This window comes from Hippoglossus hippoglossus, chromosome 1, assembly GCF_009819705.1.
Source record: "Hippoglossus hippoglossus isolate fHipHip1 chromosome 1, fHipHip1.pri, whole genome shotgun sequence".
Lineage (NCBI taxonomy): Eukaryota > Metazoa > Chordata > Actinopteri > Pleuronectiformes > Pleuronectidae > Hippoglossus > Hippoglossus hippoglossus.
This window is the reverse complement of record NC_047151.1, coordinates 13,543,564-13,571,517: the sequence shown is the minus strand read 5'-3', so window position 1 is coordinate 13,571,517 and position 27,954 is coordinate 13,543,564. Positions and strand designations below refer to the sequence as shown.

General features: G+C 42.0%; 2 protein-coding genes across 7 annotated transcripts in view; one reads left to right on the top strand and one right to left on the bottom strand.

The window, feature by feature from the left end:
- stx8 (syntaxin 8) overlaps positions 1-11,502 on the top strand; it is a 40,557-nt gene extending 29,055 nt beyond the window's left edge. Inside the window, exons 7-8 of the mRNA XM_034584033.1 lie at positions 2,760-2,861; positions 10,720-11,502. Of these exons, the coding sequence (XP_034439924.1) occupies positions 2,760-2,861; positions 10,720-10,784 (167 nt within the window). The 3' untranslated portion in view covers positions 10,785-11,502. The remainder of the gene's footprint in view (positions 1-2,759; positions 2,862-10,719) is intronic.
- A 248-nt stretch (positions 11,503-11,750) lies between these two features.
- The window catches only part of ntn1a (netrin 1a), a 62,907-nt gene continuing 46,703 nt past the window's right edge, over positions 11,751-27,954 (bottom strand). For all 6 annotated transcript variants that reach the window (XM_034593377.1, XM_034593395.1, XM_034593362.1 and 3 more), the window contains 2 exons: positions 20,544-20,618; positions 11,751-15,205 (listed from right to left, as the gene is read on the bottom strand). In XM_034593377.1, coding sequence (XP_034449268.1) covers positions 14,877-15,205; positions 20,544-20,618 — 404 coding nt within the window. In that variant the 3' untranslated portion in view covers positions 11,751-14,876. The remainder of the gene's footprint in view (positions 15,206-20,543; positions 20,619-27,954) is intronic.

Genomic DNA, 27,954 nt, shown 5'->3' with positions numbered 1-27,954 from the left:
AGCTGAGATGAAATGGCGCTGAGATTACGCAGGAAGATAGCAGCATGAGTGGGTGACGTCATATGAGAGCAACATCTGTCTCCTATTGGTGTGAGCGCTCCAGGGTCCTTGCAGAAGGAACCTGAACACAGAAGTACAAAGAAGGGCATGGTTTTATGCACATTGTTTCTGGTCTGAGTAAAAAGCTCTGCTAGTAATAGAAACACTGAGTAGAGATCTGGTTTTCCTGTCTCTTTCTGCTTAAGTATCTGTATTCTAGCAGAGGATCATGTACCCTGGTAAAAGCTGTTATCTCAGTCTTTCATACTGTGTTGTAGGATGATTATAAAATGTAATTTAAAAGCTAATTGTTGCTTATGACTGCCTGAAGTCTTTGTAGACATCAGGAGACACCTTGTATTTTTCCGGGTGATGCAGCCTCCTTCAGCTCTTGCTTGTTGTGGGGTCTCTTCTTCTCAGTTGGACTCAGATTAAAGCCACTGCCTTGTTTGACAGATGAGTTGGTGGCTTTGGATCATGAACTGTTGTTTCTTGAACAATTTCCTCTTATAATTTAATTTTTGTGAAGTCATGGAAGTGGCGAGCATTTTAGAAGTTGTTTCTTCGAGTGATTTTCATTATGTTAGTGTTTCATTTATGTAACACTTACATAATTTTTGCTATTGACATGATATACTCAAAGTTTTTTCAGTAGTGCACGTCAGTCACCAAAATATAATGGTGGCCATGAAAATAATCAAAACTTTATTCTCAACATTTCAAAATAATCAGGACTTGTAAATTAGCATTTAAAGGGAGGGAACATATTGTCCATTGTGCAATACAGGGAAAATATGCACATTGAAATGCATCCCAATGCAACAGGCAAACAGGAAAAATGAAATGTTTGTGTGTCTTTGAAGGGTTATCCAGTGTAATAGCATTATAAATAAACAATTCTTGCCTGGAACAGGCCCTTCTTTGTGGTCTGGCAGATCCAAGCCAGGGCCAGCAGCTGTCACACATGAAAACAAAAGTGGGAAATTGGAAATTATTTTGTTAGAAATATAACATGATAACAAGGGGACTTTAATGACTATTGATGTGAAAAGACTACAATTCCTAAAAAATTATTCAGCATTTCATTGCAGCTCTACTCAAAGCTCACGTCGAGCACTGCCGCATTTCGGCATGGTTGGGAATTCCTCAATGAATTGAATGCAGGGTCAGACCTGATTCTAGAAACCAAAAACATCCTTTATAACTATAGTTGGCACCAATGGTTGTGTCTACACCCGTCCCCTGCCAGCGAAGGACTTTCATCCTTCTAAATCGTTGCCTGATGCATAGATGGTGATGTGGGAGTCTCCGAGGTCTCTGTAAATACGGCCCTCTCACGTCTCCCGTCTCCTTGTCCTCTCAAACTCTGGCCCTCCAAACTGACTCGTTTTACTTTCTTTCCTGGAATTATTCATGCAACTTAATTATCTTGTCAAGCAGTGATGGCTCTAAGTTGAGGAAACAGGTTTTCCCACCATTCCAATTGGAAGGCAACACGAGCTGAAGACAGTGGCGCTCACAAAGACAAAAACTTGAAACGACCCCAATCGCCGACCTGTGGGAATCTGGTCACATAACCGATTACTTTGAGAGCCGCCCCAAAAAAAATCTCTCACAGATTTTATTTTATTTGGCCATATTGCAGAAGCAAGAAGAAATAAAAGGTACCACCCTCATTTCCCACTCTTTGCAAAACTTGTCAGAGGCTGATAAGAGTCTGTGAGGAGTTCCCTTTTCTTTGACTCTGTCCTGGCTTCTGTTTCACTGGCTTTTTTTTATCGTTCAGCCACTTTATTCGGTTTTGTTTCGTCTTTTTCAGTTGAAAAGGAAATTGGACAGGACCTATAACTCCTGTTTGAGTCGGAAAAAAGGCCTAAAAAGAGACGCATCGAGGAAAATAAGATATTTTCTGTCAAAGGTTGTGTTACGCCTACCTTGATGTGCTTGTGAAGACTGTGTAAGTCATGGGTTGCCATTTGCCTTTTGTGACTGGGCTTTGATTCAAAGCTTAAATTCTATTTCAATACAATCTCTACCCAGCATCACTTTGTAATGCCTAACCTTAATAAATCAAGAGTTGGGAAATCTTTCAGCAGTTATCTGTTTTTGTTGTTGGGCCAGACCTCTGGAGATGACATGTCAACACAGTTGCTTGTACTAACAAATCACACAGACTTCCATCTGGACAACCTTCAAGTCAGGAACTCCTGCAGAAGGACCTCAGCCACAGTGCCAGACACACACATCACACACATACACACACACACTCACACACTCACAAAACACACACTTTCTTTCTTTGGACTCCCAGGCATAGTCCCTGAAGCCTGGGCCTTCGTCTTTAAAACACATGAACAATAAGGACCTGATTAAATCCAGAATGGATTCAGGAAGTAGTGAAACCATTTGAAAGGGGCGAGGAGGGTTTTCACACAGCCCACTCCCTTCATCACCGCCACTCATGTCTGTGTGTTGGCTGCCTCTGCCGTTTGAAGTTGTTGACTGCTCTGATGTCAGGTTCTGCACAATTTCTGTCACTTTATAATTTAGTGTAATTTATTCTGCAAAACATATTGGGAGGTCTTTTATGTAAGAAAATGAAAGAGAAAAAACACAATGAAGTCTTAATAATGGCAGATAACAACATAATACAAAGCAGAAATTAACTCTATTGACCTTCTCTTCCCTCCCTTTTTCTTTCTCTTTCTTTCGTCTCTCAGAAATCATCGATGACGTTGCTAATCTCGTGGACAAAACAGACGACAGGATTCGAAATGAGACGCGAAGGGTGAAGCTGGTGGAGACAAAGTCAGCTTCCTGTGGTGAGACTTCTTTGTTTTTCTTTACCATCCACCATAGTGGGACCAAATCAGATCAACCTTGAATTCCTTTTATATGAATGATTTCCAAGCATCAGGGTTTTTTTTCCTTTCTGCAGGTCACAGAGCAGGTGGTAATAGACTACTTGGTTTTTAGAGGGGGAATCTCTGGCTGGTGTGATAAGATTACATGTTATTTGGGTGCATCGAATTTATAGCTATACAAAGTCATCATTTGCCATCCAAAAATCTGAAGTAACATTCAGCAACGTTGGAGCTATTGCTGCCTCGAACTTCATCTCCAGATAGAATGGGTCTTCTATGGTGATGTGGACAAGCCACTTTGGCACAGATCATGTGGGAGTTGAATGGTGGGTGGACTGGCTCACGCCTGATAACATTCATTTTAAATGGGATCTCTCGTACTAGTCCTTTGAGGAATCCTCAAACGTCTGGAGAGGGATGCAAATCTGTCCCCAAGTCATCATTCTCTGTTGTCTCAGCTTCACATTTACGTGAGTTGAGTCCCTGAAAGGCTTAAGGAAATGCGTGACCCTCCCTCGCCATTACCACAGATCTGTGTGTTTAACTTTTGTTTTTTTATTGATGAAAAGATTGGGCTTCTCTTTTCTTCTCAGTGGGTATTGCTTTTTCTGAGGAACATGACTGCCATGGGAGGCGGGGCAGCTGGCTCAAGCCAACCTATGGAATGTGGGAGCGTGAGCCAGGCTGAGTTCGCCCAGTGAATTGCCAGACAAAATTGCTATGGCAAAGTCTGTATTGTTGTGCTTAGGAGACCCATTTAACAGGCGGTTGTGGACAGAGGCAGAGCAGGCAGTGGGGAGGTCAGCCCCCCAGAATACTTCCTTCTGTTGGTTGTGTCCCCATGGTGCCCGAGCGTGAGTTTGTTTGAAGATCCCAGAGCTTATATTGTGTAGGAATCAGGACTCCTTCTTTCTGACGGTCTTTTTTGTTTAACGTCTTTTGCCAACATACCTCCCTGCTCCCTCACCTCAGTTCCAGGCTGAAGAATATTCATGTTGCATGAGTGTGTATCTGTTAGTGAGCAGTCAGGTGATACTGTGTGCACCTGTGTATGTGCATAACTATGCATGGTGCATGTATTTTGGAAGGCATCTGTCAATTTTAAATTAATGCATTATTTGCAAAGTATGTTCTTGTGCGTATGTGTGTGTGTGTGTGTGCCCTAACCTTCTCTGAGAGACACACACATACACACACACACACACAAGATGGAAAATTCCCTTATGGTCCTCTTCACTCTCACCTCAATGCTCTCTTTCTTTTTTTTCCATTCCTCTCTGTCATCTCCCTGTTCGTCTCCCCAGTTGTTTGACACTCGTCTTTGTGTCAAGCAGAGAAAGAATTGAAAATACTACATGCCACAAATTGTTTGGAGGGCTTTTTCTCTTTCTCCATGGCAGTGTGTTTGCAATTCCTCAGCTTTAAGGCTTTATTTATTTTGAAACCACGTCTCATCCAAAGCCGGCATTTGATGTTATGTCTTAGCCGGGTCCTTGTTCAGTTAGGAACGTCTGGCTTCTGCCAGCCGAGAGCATACTTCACATAACTTGTAGAAGAGGCATCTTAATACTTACAAAACAAAGTTGTACTAAAAACTGGAAACTTTTCCAGAAATGTGAAAAATCTCTGACAATGTAAAACGATCAATATTAATCATCAGTCATCTGAACTCTTGAGTTAGGGGCAAAACCAGAGATCTCAATAAGCCGTTGAAAGTTGGAAAAAGAGAAATTTGAGCTACAAGAAGGGTCAACTTGAACGTGGTTCCTGTGGCATAATGAGCGTAACTGGTGCCTCTAGTGTTGTGAAACATCTATTGTGTAGAATCATACTGGATTCAAGTACCAGATGTTTGTCTTCTACTTGAGTAATTTACCTCCATTAAAGGAGTTGCCAAGTTGAAATGCCACATTACTTTATACTTGGCAATAGTAACAAAGGCTCTTATAAAAAATATGATTTTATATCTTTTAGTGGGAATGAACTGGACAGAAGGTGAAAGCAAAACAAGCACCAAACCTATGTTGCAATTTCTCAAACAGTGAAAGGACAAAAGGTCTGGTTCCTTTTTTAATAATAACAAATATTTCTTTGTTCTATGCATTAATATAATTTTAAACCAACAAAATATATTCTATTTCTACATACATATACATTCATTTATACAGTATATACATTTTGCACACATGTATATAGTGGGATCCAAGTGGGGAAGTGGTCTTAGACTTTTGACCCACTAGACTATAAAGATGGATAACATGACGGCTCTCATATAGTGGAGCCAAAGCATGTTGTTCACCTGCTGGTGGCTGGCTGCAGTGCAGATCATAACCCCCACCTCCTCCCTGTTTGTGGATGGGACATGGACCAAATCAAATTTTTGGATGGTTTCTGTCATTTTAGGTGGTTCTTCTCAATTTGGTGTTTGTTCAAGTGGTAAGTTTTGTTTTAATTAGTTATTTAATGCTATAAATCAGCAAGTTGGCGGCTTTGGTATCTGGGGTATATATATATATATATATATATATATATATATATATATATATTAATATACAAACATAGTTTTTATGTTGCTTCAATGCTATGACTAAAATCAGATAAACTTGATTCACAAGTCAATTCCAGTGAATGCAGCCGATGTTGATGGGAATTGAGGAGTAGAGGCTTTTAGTTTGGTTGGATTAGTACGGCAGATTATTCTTCGGGACCAAAGCGTCTCTTGAGGAGTAAGTGTGAATTCCCTACCAGGCATCAGTGCTCTTCTCATCAGAACTACGTTTGTTGAGGGCCACTTGAGGGCTCGCTTCTCAAGTAGGTTTGAACTGTTTGGACTAGAGGACGCCTCTGCAGGGAGTGTGGGTGATGGGAAGCATTTGACAGTGAGAAGAAGAGCATGCACAGAGTCTCTAATTGTAACTTGGGAGTTGTCAAGGAAATGCTAATTTTGCTTATTATGGAAGTCTAACTTTTAATAAGCTGTCTAGTTAAATCAAGAGAACTTTGATTTCAATTGTTGTTGTTTTTTATTGCCCTGACGTGGTGTACTGTTGGGAACCAGAAATGGAAATTGAATATGTTTCACATGGTCGTTTAAATTATATGTCGTGCTAATGATATTTCCTCGAATCCTTTTTATTGAGTGGCAAATTATATTAAACTATACCTCGAGAAATCTATAAATATCTGAAACACTTCTTAAAACCTTGTTTCTGCCAGACTTTGAACAATATAGTCCCAGTTATTATGCTCACACCCTAAAATGACACTATGGCACATATGGTTTCATCTACCAGCTGAATATGTGACGAGAGAATATTCGAGAATATTACAAAAAATATAAATTAACGAACATGAACCCTGGTTCATTGATTTGTCCAGACTGAAATATCTCATCAAATACTGGATGGATGGATTGCCATGAAATTCAATATGGACGTTCATGGTCCCCAGGGAATGAATCCTGATGACTTTGGTGATCCACTGAATTTTCCTCTCATGCCACCAGTCGGTCAATTTTTTTTACTTATCTTAGGAAACATCTTAAAGTTTAGAAGATGGATTGATTTTGGTCCCTATTTATGAGTCCTGCTGAATCTGGTTATGTAGTCGTATCAGCACTAATTAAGAAATATGTATGTTTATATTTGTATCTTATCTGGGTGTACTAATATGTTCAACTAGCTTGAATTTACTGATACTAAAAACCACTTAAAGTTTTGTCTCGTCCTCCTCATGCTGTGAGAAAAATGATGAGCTTCATACCAGCCTTGTTAACATTTTTGCCCCTTGTTTCTTCGGAGGTCATCGTTGCCTTTTGTGGTCCAAAAATGGTCTTTGAACCATAAGCGGGGGCCAAGACGGAAGTAGTGAGGGACACTCAGGGGTTGTCTCTGTCTGCAGCGTTCTCACCAATTAATTCATTCTCTCTGTAATTTGTCTTACTGATGTGTCTGAAAATCACTAAGATGGGATGAACCCAGACTCTGGCCTCCTGAGCTCCTGGGTGGTCAGTCTGTCAGCAGACACCGGCTACCCCCCACCACCCCACTACCCCCCCACCCCTCAGCATCAGTGTCACCGCAGAACCTTAATCTATTTGGCAAGCAAACGCCATTATTGTCATTAGTCTCCGGAGGCCTCCCGGGGGTCAGGAGTAGCTTGTTTAGTTACTGAGGCAGACAGGGACGGTCCAGAGAGAACAGGAAGGGTGAGGGTCAGCACGGGGGTCCGATGTGGCTTCATGACTGGCTGTTACATTGAAGGAATAGTGTTGTCAGACAGATGATTGACCAGACTGAATTAAATTCTGATGTCTAAGTTTCGTGTTGACTGGGTATTGCTTCAGTTTCATTCTCACCCAAACAAAGATGATTGCTGGAAGTGTGTGTGTGTGTGTGTGTGTGTGTGTGTGTGTGTGTGTGTGTGTGTGTGTGTGTGTGTGTGTGTGTGTGTGTGTGTGTGTGTGTGTGTGTGTGTGTGTGTGTGTGTGTCTATTTCTGAGTCTGTTTCTGCTTTGACATTTATATTTTGCTCACATGTGTAAGTTATCAGGAGGAGAGGTCCTGTTGAGACCTGACATGCTTGTCCTATGAACCTATGTGAACTCCTACCGCGCAAACATAATGTTTTCAAAGAATGCACTTTAAGCAGAGAATGATACGATCGGCCATAAATACACAAGGAACACAAGAGAGACGACGAGTGGCACATTGAGTCGAAAAGGTGCAAAGACATCTGGACCCCTTACAGCCGCACACCCCCATACCCTGGCAAAGAAACCAGCATCAGCCGAACATTTCATCAGACCACCAGTACCACCGCAAGCAATTAGTTCAGCATGGCTTATATCTCGCCCTGTCTCTCTCCCTGTGGGAAAGACAACCAATTAGGACGCGGAGGGGAACACTGGGGGAGAGAGAGCCAAAGAATGAGAGAAATGTAAACCCGAAGTGAAAGGCTGGGGGAAAAATACCGGCCGCATGCTAAATAACAATGGCCAACTTGAGTCAGAGAGGGGACTGTCGACAGGCCTCAGACCCGCCAGAGATGCAGTTGTTTGAAATCTTCACTCCTGTGCCGTTCTTTACAGGCAGAAGAAGGAAGGAACTAGTGGATGAATGTGTCCTTGGAGAAAGATTTCCATATCAAATGTGTGTGGCATGGTTTGTGGTCTAGGCCATAGAATACATACTATACAGAGGGAAAGACCTCCACATCCTAAAGGCATTGAAATGTTTATGATGCGCATGATAGAAACCACCCACCCTCACGTCTCTCTAGTGTGTCCTTAAGGACTTTTAGGGAATATAGAGAATTTGATCTGCTGAGCTGTATAAATATTTGTTTATATTAATAACTAATAACTTAATCACTTTTAAAGCTCAGCACATCCTGGCACCCAGAAACATTACAGAGCTACTAACTGCGCTCTAAACCGTAATCTAAGATCTTCCAACCTACACTTGATATAGTTCCTAAATGGAGGTGGGTAACTAAGGCTTGTAACTAAGGCCGGTAACTAAGGCTGGTAACTAAGGATGACCGGGCTTTTGCCATCAGGACCCCGAGGCTCTAGAACTCCTTGCCTGAGGAGATTAGACTTGCCGGCTGTTTACCTGTTTTTAAATCATTGCTTGAAACATATTTTTATAGGAAGGCCTTTTAATGCCTGATTTTTAACTGTGTTGTTTGTTCTTAAATATTTTCTTTTGTTATCTTTATTTTTTGTCTTGTTTTGTTCTGTGTTGTTTTATTGCCATGTAAAGCACTTTGTAATGTTATTTAGATAAGTGCTATAGAAATAACGTTTTATTTAGTTTTTTATATATTTAGTATAAAACCTTACCAGATATAATTTTAATAGTGGCATTACCATTACAAATGTAGATTTTCCTGGTTTTAGTTTCCATTGTCAGTTCAGTTCCTGTTTCACTTACAGCCTTGACTTATGCTGGATGTTAAAGGCCGGTGCTGGTATTGATATGAGAGAATAAAAAAGAAATCTGGTTACAATATAAATTGACGGGTAAAGAAATGTAGGTATTTTTAAAGTACAGCAAACAAACAGCATCTTCAGCATTTCTGTGCTGCAAGACGATGTTCCTCACTGTATTTGCTGACATGCAGTCTAATACAACAGATCTGCCGTCAGTTAACATCTGGAAAATATACCGGCCCGGTGATTTATCACTCAGGCTCGAGACTCACTTCCAAGTTGGTAACATTAACTAAAATTTGAATATAATTCATCTGTCATCCAATCAATTATCCTTTCACTAATAATTGGCTTAAAAATCATCCAAGTAATTTGTCTTTTTCACAGCAGATAATTTGACCTGTCATAGTGGGAAAAGCCCAGGTGTTAAAACCATCAACAACAGCTCTGTTCTGTTTAGCATGCTGAAACCCAATGGAATCCAGCCAGTGTTCATTTTATTATTTACACCCGTGCTTTTCTTAGCATGTCAAAATGTCCTTCATAAACAGAGGCCTGTCGTTTATACAGCCTTTACTCAAAGGATGACAATTCCACCTGTAATAGATTTTACAAGAGTTTTTTTTCTTTTTTTCTGGGTGGTGACTACAATAAAACCCCTAATATTTTCAGGACCTGGGGCTAAAGCACTTTGATGAAGTGTGAGTGAGCTGTTGCACATTTTTTCTCTGCTTCCATAGTATCAGTGAAAAACAATGATTATCCTCTCAGGGCGGAATCAGAAACATATGCCTATCACAGTGTGCAGTCTGAGGCAATAAAGCTTTTGCGGCTGTCGAATGCATGTAAATTGCATTAAGTCATCAAGCGGAGAACGGTGATACGCTGCAAGGGCATAAGCACTTGGGACTCGCGTCAGATCAAGGACTTTGTAAATTAGTTGTGAGGTATGTAGGTTTCTTACCTCTTCTAAGTATATTCCCTTGTGTCTGCTGCTTTCTCCTCCTCCTCTCCGAGTCTGTCTCAAATCATGAGTTCCTCGGCTGTTTGACGTTCACTTTTTCAACGTTAAAGTTGCAGGGAATACAAAGGTTTTATCACAAAGGGCTGGAGTAGAAAAATGAAACAAAACATTTTATGATCAAATATGACCTTAGTTACATCTTAAAATAATTAACCGCTCTGTATTCTACCTCTGAAGCCACTCAAGTCTTGAAAGGGGACATATTTAGAGTCATTCAAAAAAAAAACTTGTACCTATTTTATACTGTTTTTCACAAAATACAAAACGTTCTCCTCAACAGGCTACAGATATAGCTGGTCAGAATTTTAGTAAGCATTAAGACACTTCGTTTTTAAGGCTATCTAGCTTATCACATACCTAAAGAATTAGTTTAACATTATTCTACATTTTTCTTAGTTTGAGCAAACACCATTTAAGGACAAAAAGCAACAACACCCTTTTCCCTCTCTTAATACTTTCTAACTTCCCCACTCTTTCTGTGGACACAATCCTATTTGTTCCTGCTGAAGACATTGAAAAATGGCAAACACATTTTCTAAGACACTTGTAGCTTTTATCAGATGTTACTCAGGGTAAACTGGAAACTATTTCCCCCTGTGGATTAGTACTCATTTGGTCCTTTGGTGATTACTTACAGAGACAGTTTTTTTTATAAATTACTTCGATATAAACTACGGTGCCTGTATTTACATATCGTAATGGTATTCATACAGATGAATAAATACACAAACAATGCATCAATAGGATTGATTATTTAATGGTTTTGATATTTTCCACAGGATTTGTTGACAGTTAGAAAACTATAGAATATCATGCAGCCTTGACCTATTTCTTCTTCCTCCCTCTTCCTCCTCCAGGGATGCTGGTGGTGATCGTGCTGCTTCTCATAGCCATCGTAGTGATCGCTGTGTGGCCCGTGTAGGTGACGAGGACGGCGGTGATCGTGGAACCTTTGCTGGACGAGCACTACAGTGACAGTTGGGTGCAGAATGCCACTCTGCATACACCTGGTGCACATTGACTCGACACCCATTTAAACATTATCTGTCATCAGATTTTATTTTCTTATTCCTGCTCAGGGTCAATCAATGCCCAATCAATGAGAAAAGAAGAGAATGACTGTTACAGTAATGTTCTTCTCTACAGTGAGTTGTTGCTTGGGGGCGAAGGCCATCTGTAACCCTGGAATAGCAGAAATTTAGTGGTTGTACATTGTCCTCTTTAATAGTTGTCCATGTGTCTGGCTCATTAAATCAACAATTCATTAAACAGTTAATTATTTAAAGGTTACAGGTATTTTTGAAATATGTTTTTGACCTGGTGAATATTGAGCCAACAGTAGGACCTCCCACCGGCAGCAGGAGCGTTTCTTCCCTAAGTCTTAGTCTGAGGTCTGGTCTGACGCTCACACTGGGTACAGTTATTCCACGAGCTTTGCAATATTCACACTTACTTCTATTTACCCATGCATTACTGTAGCTGTGTAATGTTATCATCTGTCTTGGGATTTTACAATGTTTATAGAGTAGCTCTCAGCCAAAACTAACAGCTTGGCTGTGGTACTAACATGGCTGTTTTCCCTCCTTGTAAATCAATTCAGCTTGTAATTTCTAATAAATGACATTTCCAGTTTTAAAGTCCCTGGACTCCTGTGTGTGTGCGTCCATGTCCAGGGCTCACTCCTGAGGATTACAGTGTTTTGTCACATGATATTTAGCTGGGGTCAGACCTTTGACAGAGCTTCAACACACTACTACACTTACATATTTCCATTTTGAAATTTGCACAGTATTGTTTTTGTACAGGATGCAGCTAACTACTATTTAGCTTAGTGTCAAATTCATAGTAAATCAATAAAAACTATAATTTAAAGCAACGGAGGCAAATGATTTTTCAATGTAACAAGAGTTTATTTCAACTGAAAATCCGAATTTAGTTCTACCAGGTTGGTGTGTTCAGTAGTTATTATTTCCTTCTTTAATGGCAACGATCTAAACAACCACAAGTAAAAAAAAAAGTTGATAAAGACAATAATATCCACAATGTCTTGTGTCATTAAATATATTCATATATAATAACCATAATATATTAGTACGCATTGAAAAACAACATTGCAAAACAAAAAAATAAAGGTCTTTGCAATGGTGACAACTAAACAACATTTACAATTCATAGTATGAACACAAAGCGATGCTTTGACAGGTATGTGTGGAGCGTTTCATCAGGAAGTTTGTCAAACCATTGCTCGGGAGGCGGATATAAAAAATGTACAGCATGAGGCTTCAGAGACGAGAGAGGTGCGATTACAGATTACATTGTGCCCAACGGAAAAAAACAAACGTGATGTTATGTTGTAGTATTTACATGAATGGAAGGCAGGAACATGTAAATATGGACAAGCCGCCGGCTCGTAGCGTCATGTCGGACTGAAATCACAATCATTTGATTGATAGTACATTAACAAAAACGACAAACTCCATCAAAACCCAAATGTAAATACTGAGAGGTTCTTCAGCAACTTGATCATCTGTACTTTGCATCTTTCAGCGTAACTCAGGTGGTTTTGTTTTTGTCATCATCGAGGAGGAATTTCAGTCCATTCTCCAAAAAAAAAAAAATAACTCCCTGGGCAAATCAGTCAGTTTTTGAGATAGTGGAATCATTTAAAACAAAGGAAGTCCATTCGATTGAAACCATGTGTCTTGAAATGATCTTCAAATACTTTTTACAGTTACTTGTGCTGTGGAACATATTAAAACTGTGCCATAGTAAATGTGATTTTTTTATAAAGCAACAAATACCAGCAACATCCAAAATGTTGCATGGTTTGTTTCGGGACGGACTGAAAGCAAAACCCTAGTTTAAGATGCATCAGATACACTGTGGGCGTATTTTTTCTTTTTTTGTATCTTTACAAACCTGAGCAGTGTTTCTACCACACATTCCAAACTGAACTGCACACAAATAAATGAGCAATGTGGTTTGAATCAAGCAGCGTCAAGTGATTGCGATCCCTTCCCCCAACCCCCCCACCCCCCCCTAGTTCTCCCTGTGCAAGTGTAGGAGTGCAGAGAATTAACGTGACAGGTCAATGGGAGACTGCAGCTTCTTTAGTGAATGTATAGTCATGCATTGTGTTTGCAGAAGAATGTTTGGATGGTAAAAAAAAAAAAAAAAAAAGTCGATATCTACGATCTCATAGTAGCGTAGGAATTACTCCAGATGAATTTGCGTCGGTGGGTGGTGGATTTTATAAATGCGTCTTGATTCGTGATTTCAAATAAGTGTTGAGTGCTTTTCTTTTTGAGTTTTCATTTTTTTGTTTTGCGTTAGGCTAACTTTCTGCACGATATGAGGTAAGGAAACTATTTATATTTTCACGAGGCCTATTCTCATAGCCGCCTACAATCTGCATTGATTACGTTTAAATTAATATTTTACTCATGTTCCACATTAAAGTACACCTTCTCAGATTTAGTGTTTGACAAGCATCCACATTCTGTCTCCTTAGTGAGAGGCAGAGGCACAGTTAAAAGGATACTGATCCTACTTTGTCTTTAAAGATGCTTTTTTTACACATAGTAAGCTGGTATAAAAAAAATACACTTAACAGACTAATCATACAAACATCTGCACTGTTGCACTTGTGACGCACTCTGTGCACGTCTTTGTCTGTACTGTCAGCACTGAGGGACGTGCACCACCTGCAGCTGCAGCTCAGCGTTCCACCGGAACAATTCCAATGCGGCATTCACATCCACAGTGGCCTACCTGGTGTAACGTTCACAGCTCTTGTCTTTTTGTTGTAAAACAAGGAAAATATTCACCCTATAATAAAAAATACTATATTTTTTGTGGCCACATAAGAAAAATTCTTTGCATTATTATTATTATTATTAGTTTCTATTAGATCTATCCATGAACAACTCATTATTTTGTGATGTTCTATAGTATTTTTGTGATGATCAATTTGGCCTGTTTTGCATTTGTAAGTTGTGAAATAAAAAAATGAAATACCACATTTATTTTAAGGAATTAAGTTGAAATCAGTGATTTGAAATACATTTTGTCCTCCAAAAATAGCATCATTTTTATATAAGTAACATCAGTGGCACCAGTCAGAGAACTGGTTGTTACAGTCTCAAATTAAAAAGCATTCACATGCAGGGTTTTCAAAATACCGAACCACTAAAAATTAACCAGTGACATCTGAAGGGGGGCAAATAAAAGATTAGAAATATCTTTAAAATCAGTCAGTTCATATATGCTTTAGTCAATACTATGTTTTTTTCTTGTTTTTTTTTTCTGTCACCTCCAAATTCTAAAATTGTTTTGACAAATAAAAACCTACAGCAACAGAATATTTCTTGTTTCTTCAGTTGCTGATGTACCTGAATTCAAAGGGAATCAAATTAACAGCTAAAATGATTCTACCCATCACTGCTACAATCGTCCTTATGGCACAGTTCTGAGAAATAGTTCTGCCTCATTTAGCTCAGTGAAGACTTAAGATTAAACAAGCTGCTTCTTAGCTAAAGATACAAGGAGAAAACCACGCAGAGGCAAATCTGCAGTGGTTATTAAGTGTTTGTTTTTTTTCGTGTGTCATTTTTGCACCAGCAGAAAATGTCCATAAAATTAAAAACATAAAATATAATGATTTCATACCGAGATAACGAAATAAAAAAAACAAACACAAAATAACTTTATATACTGGTAATAGGTGCAAATTCGGCAAATCCACAAGAGAGACAAATCTCAAAGTAAAATAAACCATAAAACCAAATCTGCAAGGTGAGCTCCTTCAACAAAAGTTCACTAGGAAAAGACAAATCATCCTAAATAATTCTCTTCATGCTTCTACACAAAAAAGCAGCAACATAATCAGTCTCTTCTCTGTCCGTGGTCCTCTGTCCGTCTCTCTTCTTTTGCGTCTTTTCATTTTATTTTATTCTTAAATCACCTGCTTAGATTTTCTCTTGAATTTCTCGTTCCTCTCCCAACATTTTGCCGCCTATGGCTTCTTGCACTTGCCTTTCTTCTCCCGCTGCTGGAACTTCCTGAGCCTGCGCGCCCACGTGTCCCTCCACTGGATGACCAGGCTGCCTTTGTCCGCCACCACGCCGCTCTGGCCGGGGGAGTCCTCATCATTCCCCAGCAGCAGGTACTTCTTCCCCGGCTTGATCTTGGGACACTTGCAGGCCACGTCCTTGGCACGGACCCACAGGAACTGGTCCCCGCGTCGGATGCGGCTCTCGCCCTGCTTGTAGACGGAGATGATGTTGACGGTGAACTTCCACCACTCTCCGGCCTTGTCCGCCTTCAGGATGTGCACCTGGACGGCTGCAGAGGGAAGAGAAGACACAAAAATCACTTGATGTGCGAGCTCTTTTCCTAACATGCAATCTAGAGCATGTCAGTGGTAAAGGTTAGAACTCCCCAAAAGCCTCTAAGTACATTGCATTCGCCCACAAAGTGATGTGGTTGCGTGCTTCATGTTGTGCAGCTTTCTCATTTCAATGATGTCTCCATGTCTTACCATGGTAATACAGGCAAATACACTCCTAGCTCTCTGAGCCAAAGCTTTCTCTTACAACAGTGAATTTTCTTTGTCATTGGATATTTATTGTGGTAATAACCACCACTCCCCTACATGGAGATATGCAGCTGTTTTTATTCTTTTAATAACCACCTGCTTTTCTGCTTCAAAGATCTCCGTCACAATGGAAGGAAAGCGATTCCTTTTCCTCCAGGCACACTGGCGCTTTTTTCCAACTGTGGCCATTAATCAAACATCAGCTCACCAAGAGTTGGCAGCTAGAGTCCCACACAGCGCAGTGTGGAGAGATGGAGGCCCGCAGCGAGTGCCACCTTCACAGAGGACCTGGCTTCAATATCCCAGAAACATTTTCTAAAAAGTAATACTTGCTTCACTGTATAGATTTGTCACATATAAAGCAAGTTGGCTATTCCTCTGATATTTAAGGGGCTGTATGTGAGAATGAAAATGTCTGTGTTAGTTGCTCTGGACATTTTCCGTAATTTTGCCTGCCAGCCGAAGGGTAAAAATGCCTGAGTCTAGCTGGAACATTTCCCTGCGAGAGCACGTTGGTGTCGTTTCTAACGCTTAACGGTCGCAAAACTGGAGGAATCTAGATATCTCAGAATGCAAAAGAGGAGCCACATAAAAGACCTAGACAAAGATTTGGAAAGACAACAAGCGTAGAGAGTTTTTGGCAATGAGGCCCTATGCCGGTGTCGATGTGCTGGAGACAACAACACTGTGGAATGTATATATCATGTCCTGCCTCTCGCGCAAACCCTCGCCTTAATGTTGTTCCTGTTGTTGTGAACGCATCTGACCCGAACATTCTCCTGCTGCGTTCTGCATGTGTGAAAGGCAAACTCCAGAAAATGTCCGGAGCCAATTTTCAGAAAACAGCTTAAGAAAAGAAATACACGTAACATGAATAAAAGATAATGATTATAACAGGAACTGGAATTAGAAACAGCCAGTTATGAACGCTGAAATTATCAAAGTGGTGAGATCACAGAAAAAAAATCTATATGCTTACGTCAAGTAAAATACATTTTTTTTACTGCTGGTTTATGATCCTATTATAACATATAGCCGCACATGCATTATGTCCATTACTACTGACAGTGCAGTGTGATTTGTAATGTGATTAGGAAGCGGGGTAGTGCTATTAGAAACGTCAGCTGGAAAGACACTCAGTGATATCACATGATGAATGAACGGTACGGTCCTCAGAGAGAGAGAGAGAGAGAGAGAGAGAGAGAGAGAGAGAGAGAGAGAGAGAGAGAGGGGAGCACGAGGAAAGAGTGAGGAAGAGGAGGGAAGAGAGGTCTGCCTCTCATGGATCCCACCCCAGGAGATATCAATATGCATTAAACTGACCAGATCTCTATTAGGCTCTGTAATAGTCCTCCTGTCCTTATGGGATGGCTTTTTGAAACGAAACCAGCGTGTTCCAGGGTCACTGGTTTCACCTTGAGCGTGGAGCTAATGCAGCTGAACATCCGAATGTAAGAGTGTACGTCCTGTATTCAGGTCACGTAGTGAACCGTGCGTTTTGGATCACTTCCTCTGGAGTCGCACTCAGTGAACGGTGGAAATCTAAAAAGGCTTCCATAGTAACCTTCTGTCTTGCAAGACTGAAAACACACCAGAGTATGATTTTATTTCCCAGTGCTTCTGTGTATAATATTTTGGGTGATATGCTTTCATATGCTTACCTTAGCTCAGCATCAAGACTTGACACAAAGGGAAATGACTGGTCTGGCTCTGTCTTGTTTGTTTAATCAGTACAAAAGGTGTAAAAACTGTAAGTCTGGTTTTAACGGTTTTACGTTAACATATCTTATTTCTTGGCCGGGTGCAGAAACCATCTGTAGTGTTTGTGGGCCTCTAAGCAGCGAGGAAGGACTCTGAGAAGTCACTGCTCCTGTCCAACAAATGGTCAGTTTATTCATAACTTGTCCAATTTACACTTAGATGTTTGCACAGATTAAACAAGCAAATGTAATATGTGTTAATTTACGAGATATAAATGTGCAGGAGGAAAAATCTCAGACTTTTGAAGATAGCCTGGCTCCCTTTTGTTTGTTGTCTATTTTGTTAATGCTAAGCTAACCATGCTCCGGCCTCATATTAAATGGACGAATAAATTCAGGGGTATAGATATTTTCTCATATAACTATGACAGCAGATCAGTACATTTCAATAATGTGTCTTTATAGTCATTGTATTTAGACTCTCACTGTTCTAGAGGAGCCTCTGAATCACTGAGTAGTTTGACTTTGTGCTTGAGGGAGCAGCACTCTGACATTGTCAACACACATTTTATTGCTTACTTCTGCAAGTGGATCATTTTCACAATCGTTTTATTTCCCCCTGAAGTCCTCATGGCACCTGAAATGTGACCAGTTTCTACTTGATGCTGTCCTCTCCGTTTGTATTCGGCCACCATTTACAAGTGTGAGCACTGTGGACACTGAGACTACATCCATACTAATATGTTGAAGCTTTAAATGGTGGTGACCTAAAACAACGAAGTGGAACCGCGTTTACAAAGTTTTTCCTTCACCGCTGGTAGAGTTGTAGCTGATAAGAACCAATCAGGAAGCGGATTCAGGTGACTGCATGATCATTCCCAAATGGCTCAGTATCTTACCAGCCTTATACTACAACACAGCTGCAGTGTTTCCAGACTTCTCCATTAGAGGCGCTTGCCAACTCTGGTAAAGTTTGGGTGGCAGTTGTGAACATAGCCATAGTGATGTGTTTTAAAACACGTATAGTGTGGATGCAGCCTGAAATGTGCAGTTATCCCTGGCATTTCTCTGACATCAGACATGTTCACCCCCCCTCCATGCACCCCGCTCCCTCCTGTGATTCTTTATGTGCGTCTGTATATCGACCACAGAAACATGTAGCGTCGTCTCCCGAGGCAGCGTGCGGCGCAGCTCCCCTGCTGATCTTTTCAGAACGGTCCAAATCTATGGCTCCCTCGACTTATCCTGTAGATTTACATGGTTTTTGACTTTTCGATTGGCTTCGCTAAGCTTGCGTGTGGTTACCACTGTGCAGGCGTCTTGTTCTGGTTTACTACGAACCATGAATATACTGTTGCAAAGTATAGATGGATATGACAAGGAGGCTTAGTGGTTCTCATGTATGTCGCCAGCACAAAGCCCCTCTGGTGAAGGGCACGGAGAAAGTGGATTACACACTGGGTGATGTAGCATTTGAAACTAATGGTGGACACATTGATTGAATGAAACAAAATACAATAACCTGATCATAGAAATTGTGAAAGCCTTCAAAGGTTTGAAGTAATTCAACTGTATATGTTATAAAAAAGGAATTTCCTTAGACTGTAACAGTGCTAATTATTTGTTCTGTGTATGAATACATTCAATTTGTTTCTATAGATGTTAACAATATAAACTAGAATGTCTCTCAGTAGGACACATACCTCCACCAAGGCCCAACAGTCCCCTTAAATTCAAACTGCAACAAGTTGCACACACTTGTAGAAACCAGTCCCCTAAATCTGCCTGAGGATTTAAAAAAGTAAAAAAGTAAATCTGGGATAAGTCCCCTGAACTAGATCCGCACCAAAATTGAAAGAGTTCTTCCCCAACCCACACACCGCACCTTCCACCAAGTTTTGTGGTCATTTTGGCAAAATCATGCTTACAAACAAACTAACCAACAAAAAAACGGATAAGGGCGAAAACAAAACATCCTCCCAGGAGGTAATGAAATGAATCTTCTTCCCCATTCTAAAAATAAAAAAAAAATCTTCTATGTCCACCCCCTTAGATTCTCTGCCCCCATTTAAAAACATCCTGCACCTACACACAATAACACTCACGCAGAAAGAGAACTTCCATTTGTTTTCACCCGGCATTATCTCACACATCGGTACCAGCAGATTCCCTACACTTCACACCCACACACACAAAAGTCGAATCAGTTGTTAGGCTCTTGGCAGATATGAGGGTACTCAGTATCGGGTTGAGTGATGTTTTCTCCAGCAGGAAATCCTGATGTCTCTTTTTACCTCCACACCTCTCCACCCTCAAATGGATTCCGACAGTTGTTATCAGTCGGAGTTACATGGCTGCTGACACAAACGTTCCGCTGATGAAATGACTGTTTGCTATCTACAACTGTAGATCTGAGTAAAGCTTTTCGGCCAAACTGGAGAAATGAGCCTCAGCCATCGAGCTGACGTACTCCAGAGACGCGGCTCTTCTCACGACATCAGCGGCGAGGTGGGCATTGGTGGAAAGAAGAGGTGTCTATAAGCTGACCCCACTAACTCCTCCAAATCCCCGCAGAACAAAAGCTCAGGCCTGTCTGTCAAGCTGCTGAGGTATGCTGCAGGATGCCGCTGCTTGGTTGAGCGCCTCAGAAGCCTGACTTCAATCGGGGTAGGGGACAGAGGGGAGAGGTCATACGTCTTATCCACACCTTGAATAGCGTGGCGGACGGACGCCCACAGGAATGCGGCGAGAAACACGTTGGCTGTGGGGGAAGTGGGCTGCCTTAATGAGGATCTCTTAGAGCGCACCCACTGTCCGTCACACTGCCTCCGCTTTATCCGCTCGGGCCTTTAAATGCCTGCTCAGAAACAACCCTTCCCACATGCACACACACACACACACACACACACACACACACACACACACACACACACACACACACACACACACACACACACACACACACACACACACACCTCAGCGCAATTCTTTATCCTGTCCTTTTCTCTCCTTCTGTTTGTCTGCTTCTCCCTTCCTCCTTTAAGACCTGCAGTCTTCTGTTTGATCCTTTGTCTCTGTCCGCAGAGAGCTGGAGTAAGCCATCAGTAAAATGCCTCCCCTGTAAACTACAGCAGTTCCCCAGCAACGTATACATGAGCGCGTCAGAGAGAATCAGAGGGAGATGTTGCACAGTCAGATCAGTGCTCCTGTAAAGTTTTTTTATTTTTTTATTCTTATTTTCTTTGGAGAACTATAAACAAACTTTGTTTTCTATCTGGAGGAAAGTCAGTGAACTGTTTCTTCCATCAGAGCACATGTTTCTACGATTTCCCGTTCAAATGGCCGTTAATCAAAGTCATTAAATGTCTGTCGTCTGTTGACTCACCGTAATCTTTCTTGCAGTACTTCTTCATGTTGATTTTCAGTTTGCCTTTAGATGCCTTGCAATAAGAGTCACAGTCTGCAAGAAGAAAAAGGGAAGAAAAACATACAGTTAGGAGGCAGGAGGGTGAAAACAAACAATGAATACGTTTTGTAGGAATGCGGTTGTTGTTTTAGGCTTTTTGTGAATTTACATTTTACTATTTATTAATGACAGGAACCTTAAAAACCTTAAGCATTTTTCATGGGCCTGCAGCATTGGGTTAGTTGCAAAGCCATAACATGCTGGGCTGATTTGTTTGTATTCCTTCTCATAAATAATGTGTATTCTTCTGTCATAATACAAAATAAATTACAAATTCATAAAAGAATATTCACATATGTTTTAAACAAATACACTTTGAATTTCTGAAATAATTATATTTGCATGTGGAGAGAGGGTAAACAAGTTAAAATGACTATGAGCTGGGAGTTTAATGAACCGTTTGAAAACAAATCCACAGTGAACCCTGAGTTTGAAGCGTATGAAATATGTTGGATATTTCTCGCTAATTCTGTAATTTTTTTAAAGAAGACATTCTTTTGCATTTTCTTTCTTTTTAAAAAAGTTTTAGGAAAAGTAAGAGACACATTTTGATTATGTTGTCTGATGGGACTTTAATGGGCCATGGAAGAGGCACTTTACCCTGGGACCATTTCCACAATGGAGCAGATGAGACCAGCAGCGGTTTTGGAGAAATACAAATTACCACCGCCCTCTACCAACTTACTCCCGGTCAGACTGTGGGAATGAGTCAGACTCCAGCAGACCACCCTTTACCCACGTCAACCCCCACCTCCCAACAAATCTCACCTCGCTTGTCACCTCAGCCCCCCCGACCCCACCCGGCCTCCCGAAGAAAATAACCCCGGGATCACTTCAAGGCCCCATGGAGGACCATGTCAAGCTTTTGCATTTATTGCAGCGTGGACTAGGGGGAAAGAGCACAGAGGACTGGCAGCTATTTGAGGGAGTAGAGGGTGGGGGGTGTGAAGCAGGTCAATGCCACACAAAGGGAGGTCAGGAAGGGAAAACTAGCCATCCATGAAGCGTTAGGCAGAGGACCCTCTCTGGTGAAGGAGGAGGGGGCGCATGTCCACTCCGGACAGGGTGAACAAATACCTCACGCAGGCAGAAGGGTCACCCACTTGTATATGTATCTACAAACTCCTTACGATGGTTCTTTAAGTTGATTTCAGCTTCATTTACTTTCTGGACATCAAAATCAAGCAGTTTATATATTTGCTGGACATTTCCTGTGCATGAAAACCACATATAAACTCAAGTGAAGTTTGCAAATTGCTTGCATGATTGACGATAGGGAACCTTAGAGTATACTCCCTTATTCAAAACAAGAAAACCGTATGTGGGGAGAAACAGGGTCACAGGCAGCTTTTTCAAATAGATCCACGATCTGCGGATACATTCACTTTTATGACATGAGGTGAAGAAGGCCCTGCAGCCTCCCTCCACTTTACAGGCCTCTACAATCCAAAGAGTACATAACCTCAGTGATCAACCCACGCTGTACAGGGAGGGCCATATCCTGGAAAAAAGTAATTTTCCCATTTTCTCGGCTTCTTCAGCCCTCTCCCGGCTTGCATAAATTGAATCCAGTGTACTGAATTGGTTTACACATCTGTGCTGCAAGATGGAATGAGTGTAGTAAAAGAAAAGAGGGCAGGAAGGAGGTTGGAAAAGATAGATGGACAGCAAGTAGTGGAGGAGAGTGATGGGCTGGTGGAAGAAGGACTGGAGCTTTCAGGCTGCCTGAATATGAACAAACTTCATTGTTGGGACCAGATCTTTGCTCCATGCCTTTACTCTCCTTTATGCTCCGCTTGAATGAGGTTGCCTGGGGAACTCCGCGACAAGAAAAAATGCACCCGAAAAAAAGAGAAGGAGGCGGGAGGATTGATACTGGTAGAGAGCGAAGGGGTGGAGAGGTTGACAAAAAAAAGAAGACAGGAGTGAAGTTTATCAGGGGGGTGTGAAGAAGAGGCAAAAGAGGAGGACCGGGATTTTGAATAAAACCCCAAAATAGACTGAAAAAAATCCGGCTGGTAGCCTCACAAGCGGGTTAGCAAGGCCACAAAGCTGAAGCCAGTGGTAGTAAATAGAGAGAGTAACAGAAACAGGCAAAGCAAATGAAACAGAGGAGTCTAGTATATGAGCTTCACCTGATTACCATGTAAATGATGGAGGGGGGAGCTGTGGAAAGGAGGCTTTGTTTTCTCATAACCCCCCTTGATGCCATCATGATACTTCCCTTTGATAGCCTTTCGTTCCCCATTAGTGTACCCCTGAGACACAGCTCCAGGCCCCGCTGAGAGCACCCCGAGACCCCCATTTAGGGCCAGGCAGTCCCCTACCGTGAGGACAAATGTTCCCTTTGTGAGTGCGTTACAAGCAGGGGAAGTGGGAGCAGTCCTGTAGCACCGCGCTCAAATCTGCTTTGGGTGTTCTGAGTACACGCAGTTAGTACAGCGCTTTGTCTCCTGCTTTTCAGAGCCCCAAGGAGCACGTAACTGAGAGGTGGACCTTTGCCCCTTCTGTCAAAGTGCTGTACAAGTCTTCGAGCTAATCGTTTTCATTCGGAATGCTTGTTCCTAAAGCTGCCACGCAACTGGATACAGTACTGTTCAATTTAGCTGGGCCTATAGATGGAAGCAAAGCCAGGCCTGGGGCAGGTTCAGTCGCGGGTGTTCGATAGGTTTTACAGTAGGAGTAAGTAAAACTTGCCCCTCAGTATTAACAGAGTAGAATACAGTGGTGCACAAGCTTGTGTATATTCAATGCAGGTTCGTTGACTGATCCTAATCATCAGTTGGGATGTTTGGGGCAGGTACTGCAAAGGAAACACAGGTAGCTGTTACGTGTCCTCAATGACGAGCTTCATGGCGACTGTCGAGAATAGAAAAGTAGAATGTCACCCTTTCCAAGAGAAAGGGACACGGTGATGAAAAAGGTCAATGTCGAGCATTCTTCCAGCTGGAAAGTTGCAAGAACAAATGTGTTTTGATGAAGTTAATCCTTTTCTGCGAAGTTCGTGTGCCCGACGAGCAGCTTTCACAACACCACATTCTGGCAGAGCTTATGTTACACAGACGAGTTGAGCGAGCTAATAGGTTAGACGCTGTACCCACATTCAGGAGGGAGACTTTGTGAAGGAGCCTTGTTGCAACTGCGGAGCTGCGAGAACTGGACAAATTCAAACTATTCCAAAGTGTCAGTTTGACAGAACTGTTGCCGAGCAGATTACTGATGTGGCGCAAGATATTGGATGAACATCTCTGAAGCTGAATGATGTCTGAATTTGCTGGACCCTTGAGGCATTGGGTGAAAGGTTCCAAACAAAAGGAACTGAGCATTTTTGCTGCATTGTTTAATGTTGATCCAGCTGATGAGCCCACAAAGGGATATCATTGAGCTGTTACAACAGCCTCCCTCTGCTCGAGCTCTACTGCATCTGTTTGGGACAAGCTACTGAGTCTGCAGCTCTTCTCAAAACTAGCTGCCGTCAGACATGCGCTGAATGTGCAGCAAATCTCTAAGTGAGAATACAGCAGGATATTGTCTGGACAATTCACTACGAGCAAACAGCATGGATGCAAAGCTGAAAATAAACAAAAAAGAATATGCCACAAATAGCTCAGGATGAAGAAGGGGTGTCGTACACCTTTCACCAGTTTCCAGAAAACTTCCATCACAGAAGACACCAAAAAAGATTACAAGATAAGATTCATGAGCTTTTGGTGATAAGGGCTGACACTGGTGTCGATGTCTTGTGAAACTAAAACACATGAATTCCACAACGGAATTTATACGTTATGTCCTGCCCTCTGCATGCTCTACCCAGATGCCTCCATGTTCTGGAGAAGTTTCTGGCCCAATTGTCCGGACATTTAAAACTGACAGACCGAAACCTGGAAAACCAGCTGCTTCTGGTGTCATCATCATCACTTCCATCGTACATCGGACGTCTCATCAAAGAGAAACAATTCCATCCATTGGAGGTTGGTGATCATGTGTTCAAATATTTAGCATGACCCTCAAAGGAAGAAATGGCCCTTGAATGGAAAAAAGTTCCCCACCGCTGTAGACTCTGGCTCCTCCAAAACATTTGTCATGATTCAAGCAAAAGAGGAAAGAAGACACATTTCTTCAGGGTACATCAAGCAAACATTATTCCGAGTCAAAGTGGTCTACAACATTCAGGTTCAGTTCTACCAGGGAATATACTTTTACAGTTTACAGAAAGACTTATTCAAACCAACTTCAGCCTTCTGTGAGACAATGCAGCCGCTGAATTTATTTGAATTGGCGACCTTCAAAATAAACTGTGGCCCAATCCGTGCGACATAGTGGGGATGCCAACACAAGGGCGAAAAAACACAGACTCTTCCAGCAAAAACTTTCACCAGGCAATTTGGCCGCAATGTGATGCCATCCGAACTGCGGTGGTGAATCATATACGCTCAAGGGCAAATTCCTTGTGGATTTCTTTGCTATTTTGCTTCTGTTTAACATACAATTGTGGCAACAAATGATAAAAGAGTATATGCAGGATGTTAGTGTTGGAAACTGTGAAAAACACTGATCCTGGATCTTATGTGTTTGTCTCACGTTGTATAGTGAGGACAGAACACCCCCTTGACTAATTGATGTGACGGCTATAAAAAGGTTTTGATGGTCCAAGTTTTGAGGTAACCACCACCTCCACCACTTCTTTAGCAGTATTGCTGAATACAAATATGTAGAGTACTTTGTGGAGTCCATGCAGCGGCTCACACAGATAAAATCAAATACAGCAAGGCGACTGAAATCTGATGGAAACCGGTCTCTGTGGTCGAAGCCAGGTGTGAACGGCAATGTGTATCGGTGAGATCCAGACACACTTTGGATTCATCTCGATACAAGACAGTGTGAACGTGGCGGCGGCGGCGGCGGCGGCGGCGGCGGCGGGGCAGTTAGACATGGACGTGCAAATGACGGCTCGGGAGGAGGGCTTTCTCCTCCAACCACACTGATTGAGAAACAAATTGCAGCAAATAAAGCATGTAATTAGATTATGGAGCCCAGTGTGCTGCCCCTGTGCTGATCAGAGCTGTGAGTTTGGGTCCTGGCCAACAAAAGACAGAGAGAAAAAGAGAGAGAGAAAGAAAAGAGCCCCCCCCCCCCCCCCCCCCCCCCCCCCCCCTCCTCCACCACCACCTCTTCTTCTTTGTATTGTCATTGTAAAAGATGGTTTGTTTTCAGGCAAAGAGGCTGTTGGAGTTCTTGACCTGATTTGCGATTTTCCTTTCAGATGTTGTGCGATGAGATGAGTCGGATCCAGACGAGTCAGCGGGGACTCCTGTTGGTTATCACCCAAACCTTCGACACGCAGGGAGGAAATAACGCTGCCAAGGTCTTCAAGTCATTAAGACGTAAATTCCATGCAAAAATTATTACACTGATGATGAGAACTCGATACTGCGCTTTTCTATTTTTGGCCCAGCATATCGTAAAATGTGTCCTTCACAATTATGTCTCCTCTAACTCTCTCATACAATTAAGAGCGTAACAAGATCCCATGCTGACATGACTGTAAAGCGCGGTGGAGCTGGTGAGCACTGAACTGGGTGTGTAAGGCAAGACTCATGTCCAAAAAATCCAAGGAGGGGTCCGACACAAATTGTGATCACTTCCAGCCTCAGACAACACACACACACACACACACACACACAAGTGTATGACTGAACCTTGTTTCCCTTACGAGCCTCATCATCGTCACTCCAATCCCTCCTTCTCCTCATCATCATCAGTTACTTTCACATCCTGTGTATCCTGACAGGGCCGGGGCGGCCATCACAGGTCATCAGTGGTTAATCTCCTCCACATTTCGTTGCCGTGCAGACGTCTCTGTCATGACCCGTGGGAGTGGCGACTCACACCATCCGTGACCTACCCGCACAATGTGTGTTTTGTCTGGGCCACACCATCGGAGGTATTCTCCATGCATTCCAGCCCTCCGTGTGGTCGGAAGGGGGAGAGTCCTGCTGCGGGAGACAAATTAATATCCACTCCGTTTTCCCTCACACCCTCCGCTCCAACCCCCCCCCCCCCCAAAACCACCAACCCCACCCATCCACCCACCCTTGTTGGACTGAGGCGTAACGAGACACCTGCCTCACAGCTGTCGGCTGAACACCCTCTGTAATATCTCACACGCACATTCATCACGCACACGTATGTTCCCTTCCTCATATATTCCTAATTGATCGCTGAATTCTTCCTCATTTCTTCAGCATCCTCTTCCTCTCATCTTTTTTTTTTCCAAACCATTTTCTTCTCCACCTCAATCGTCCATCTTTCGAATTTCTCTCTTGTGGTTTTCAGATTTTTCATCTTTGGCTTTCGTAAAAGATAATGGATTTAATGTGTATTACCAAAATGTATTAGTTTGTTTTTGTGAAATAATTTGTTTTTGTATTTTCTGTCAAGCTACAAAATAATTCGAAACGTAATTGTTATTTAACTCCTTCTTCTACTTCTACTACTGATAATAAAATAATAATGATAATAATAATTGTAATGATACTGTGTATTCCTGCAGGTACTACTGGTCCAATGAGGCAGTAAACGTTGTGTTATGGTTTAATCAAATGATACAATGACCACATCTGTTTTCCATCACGTACTGTATTAGGTGATATCATAGCCTGTTTGAATACCAGGCCGAGCAGAAGTGCGTTTGCTCCACGACCTTCTGAGGAGGCCGAGATGTAATGTATGCATCCTCTGGGCCTCATGCCCGGGTGGTCCGGTGGGACCCTCAGCTTCTCATGACTCTGACATGAGCAGCGCAGGACTTCCATCAAGGTGCTCCACCTTGCAATGTGCTTATTTTCAACGGACCCCTGCCCGTAATACATATGAGAGGGGATTCCCAGGACACTCAGCGGTGATTAGATTATCTGCAGCTTCGTACTCGCTCTCCTTCACGTTGTGTTTACATTTGTTCAATGACACGGTTTAATCAATTGGATTATGACAGGAAGATTTTTACAAGATGTTGCTACAGGCAAAGATTTCACAACAGTGAACTGAGGAAGAGGGTTTCATACAAAATATTTGTGTATTTAAAATCTCACTGTTGGAATGCTAACAGAGAAATATGCAGATCAACCTTGTGCCTTTATTTAAGCTGATAAAATAATACGGGTCCCCCTCGCACTTCTTCAGTAATCCCTCAATGAGGTGAAGAAAAAATTTCCTCCACTCCAAAAGTGGACAGATTCCTGACAAGGGGGCCCAGAGAAACTCCAGATAGTCTCGCTCGGCACCACCCACAGTGTTATGTGAAGACAAAGCGTGAAACAGAGGGAGACGA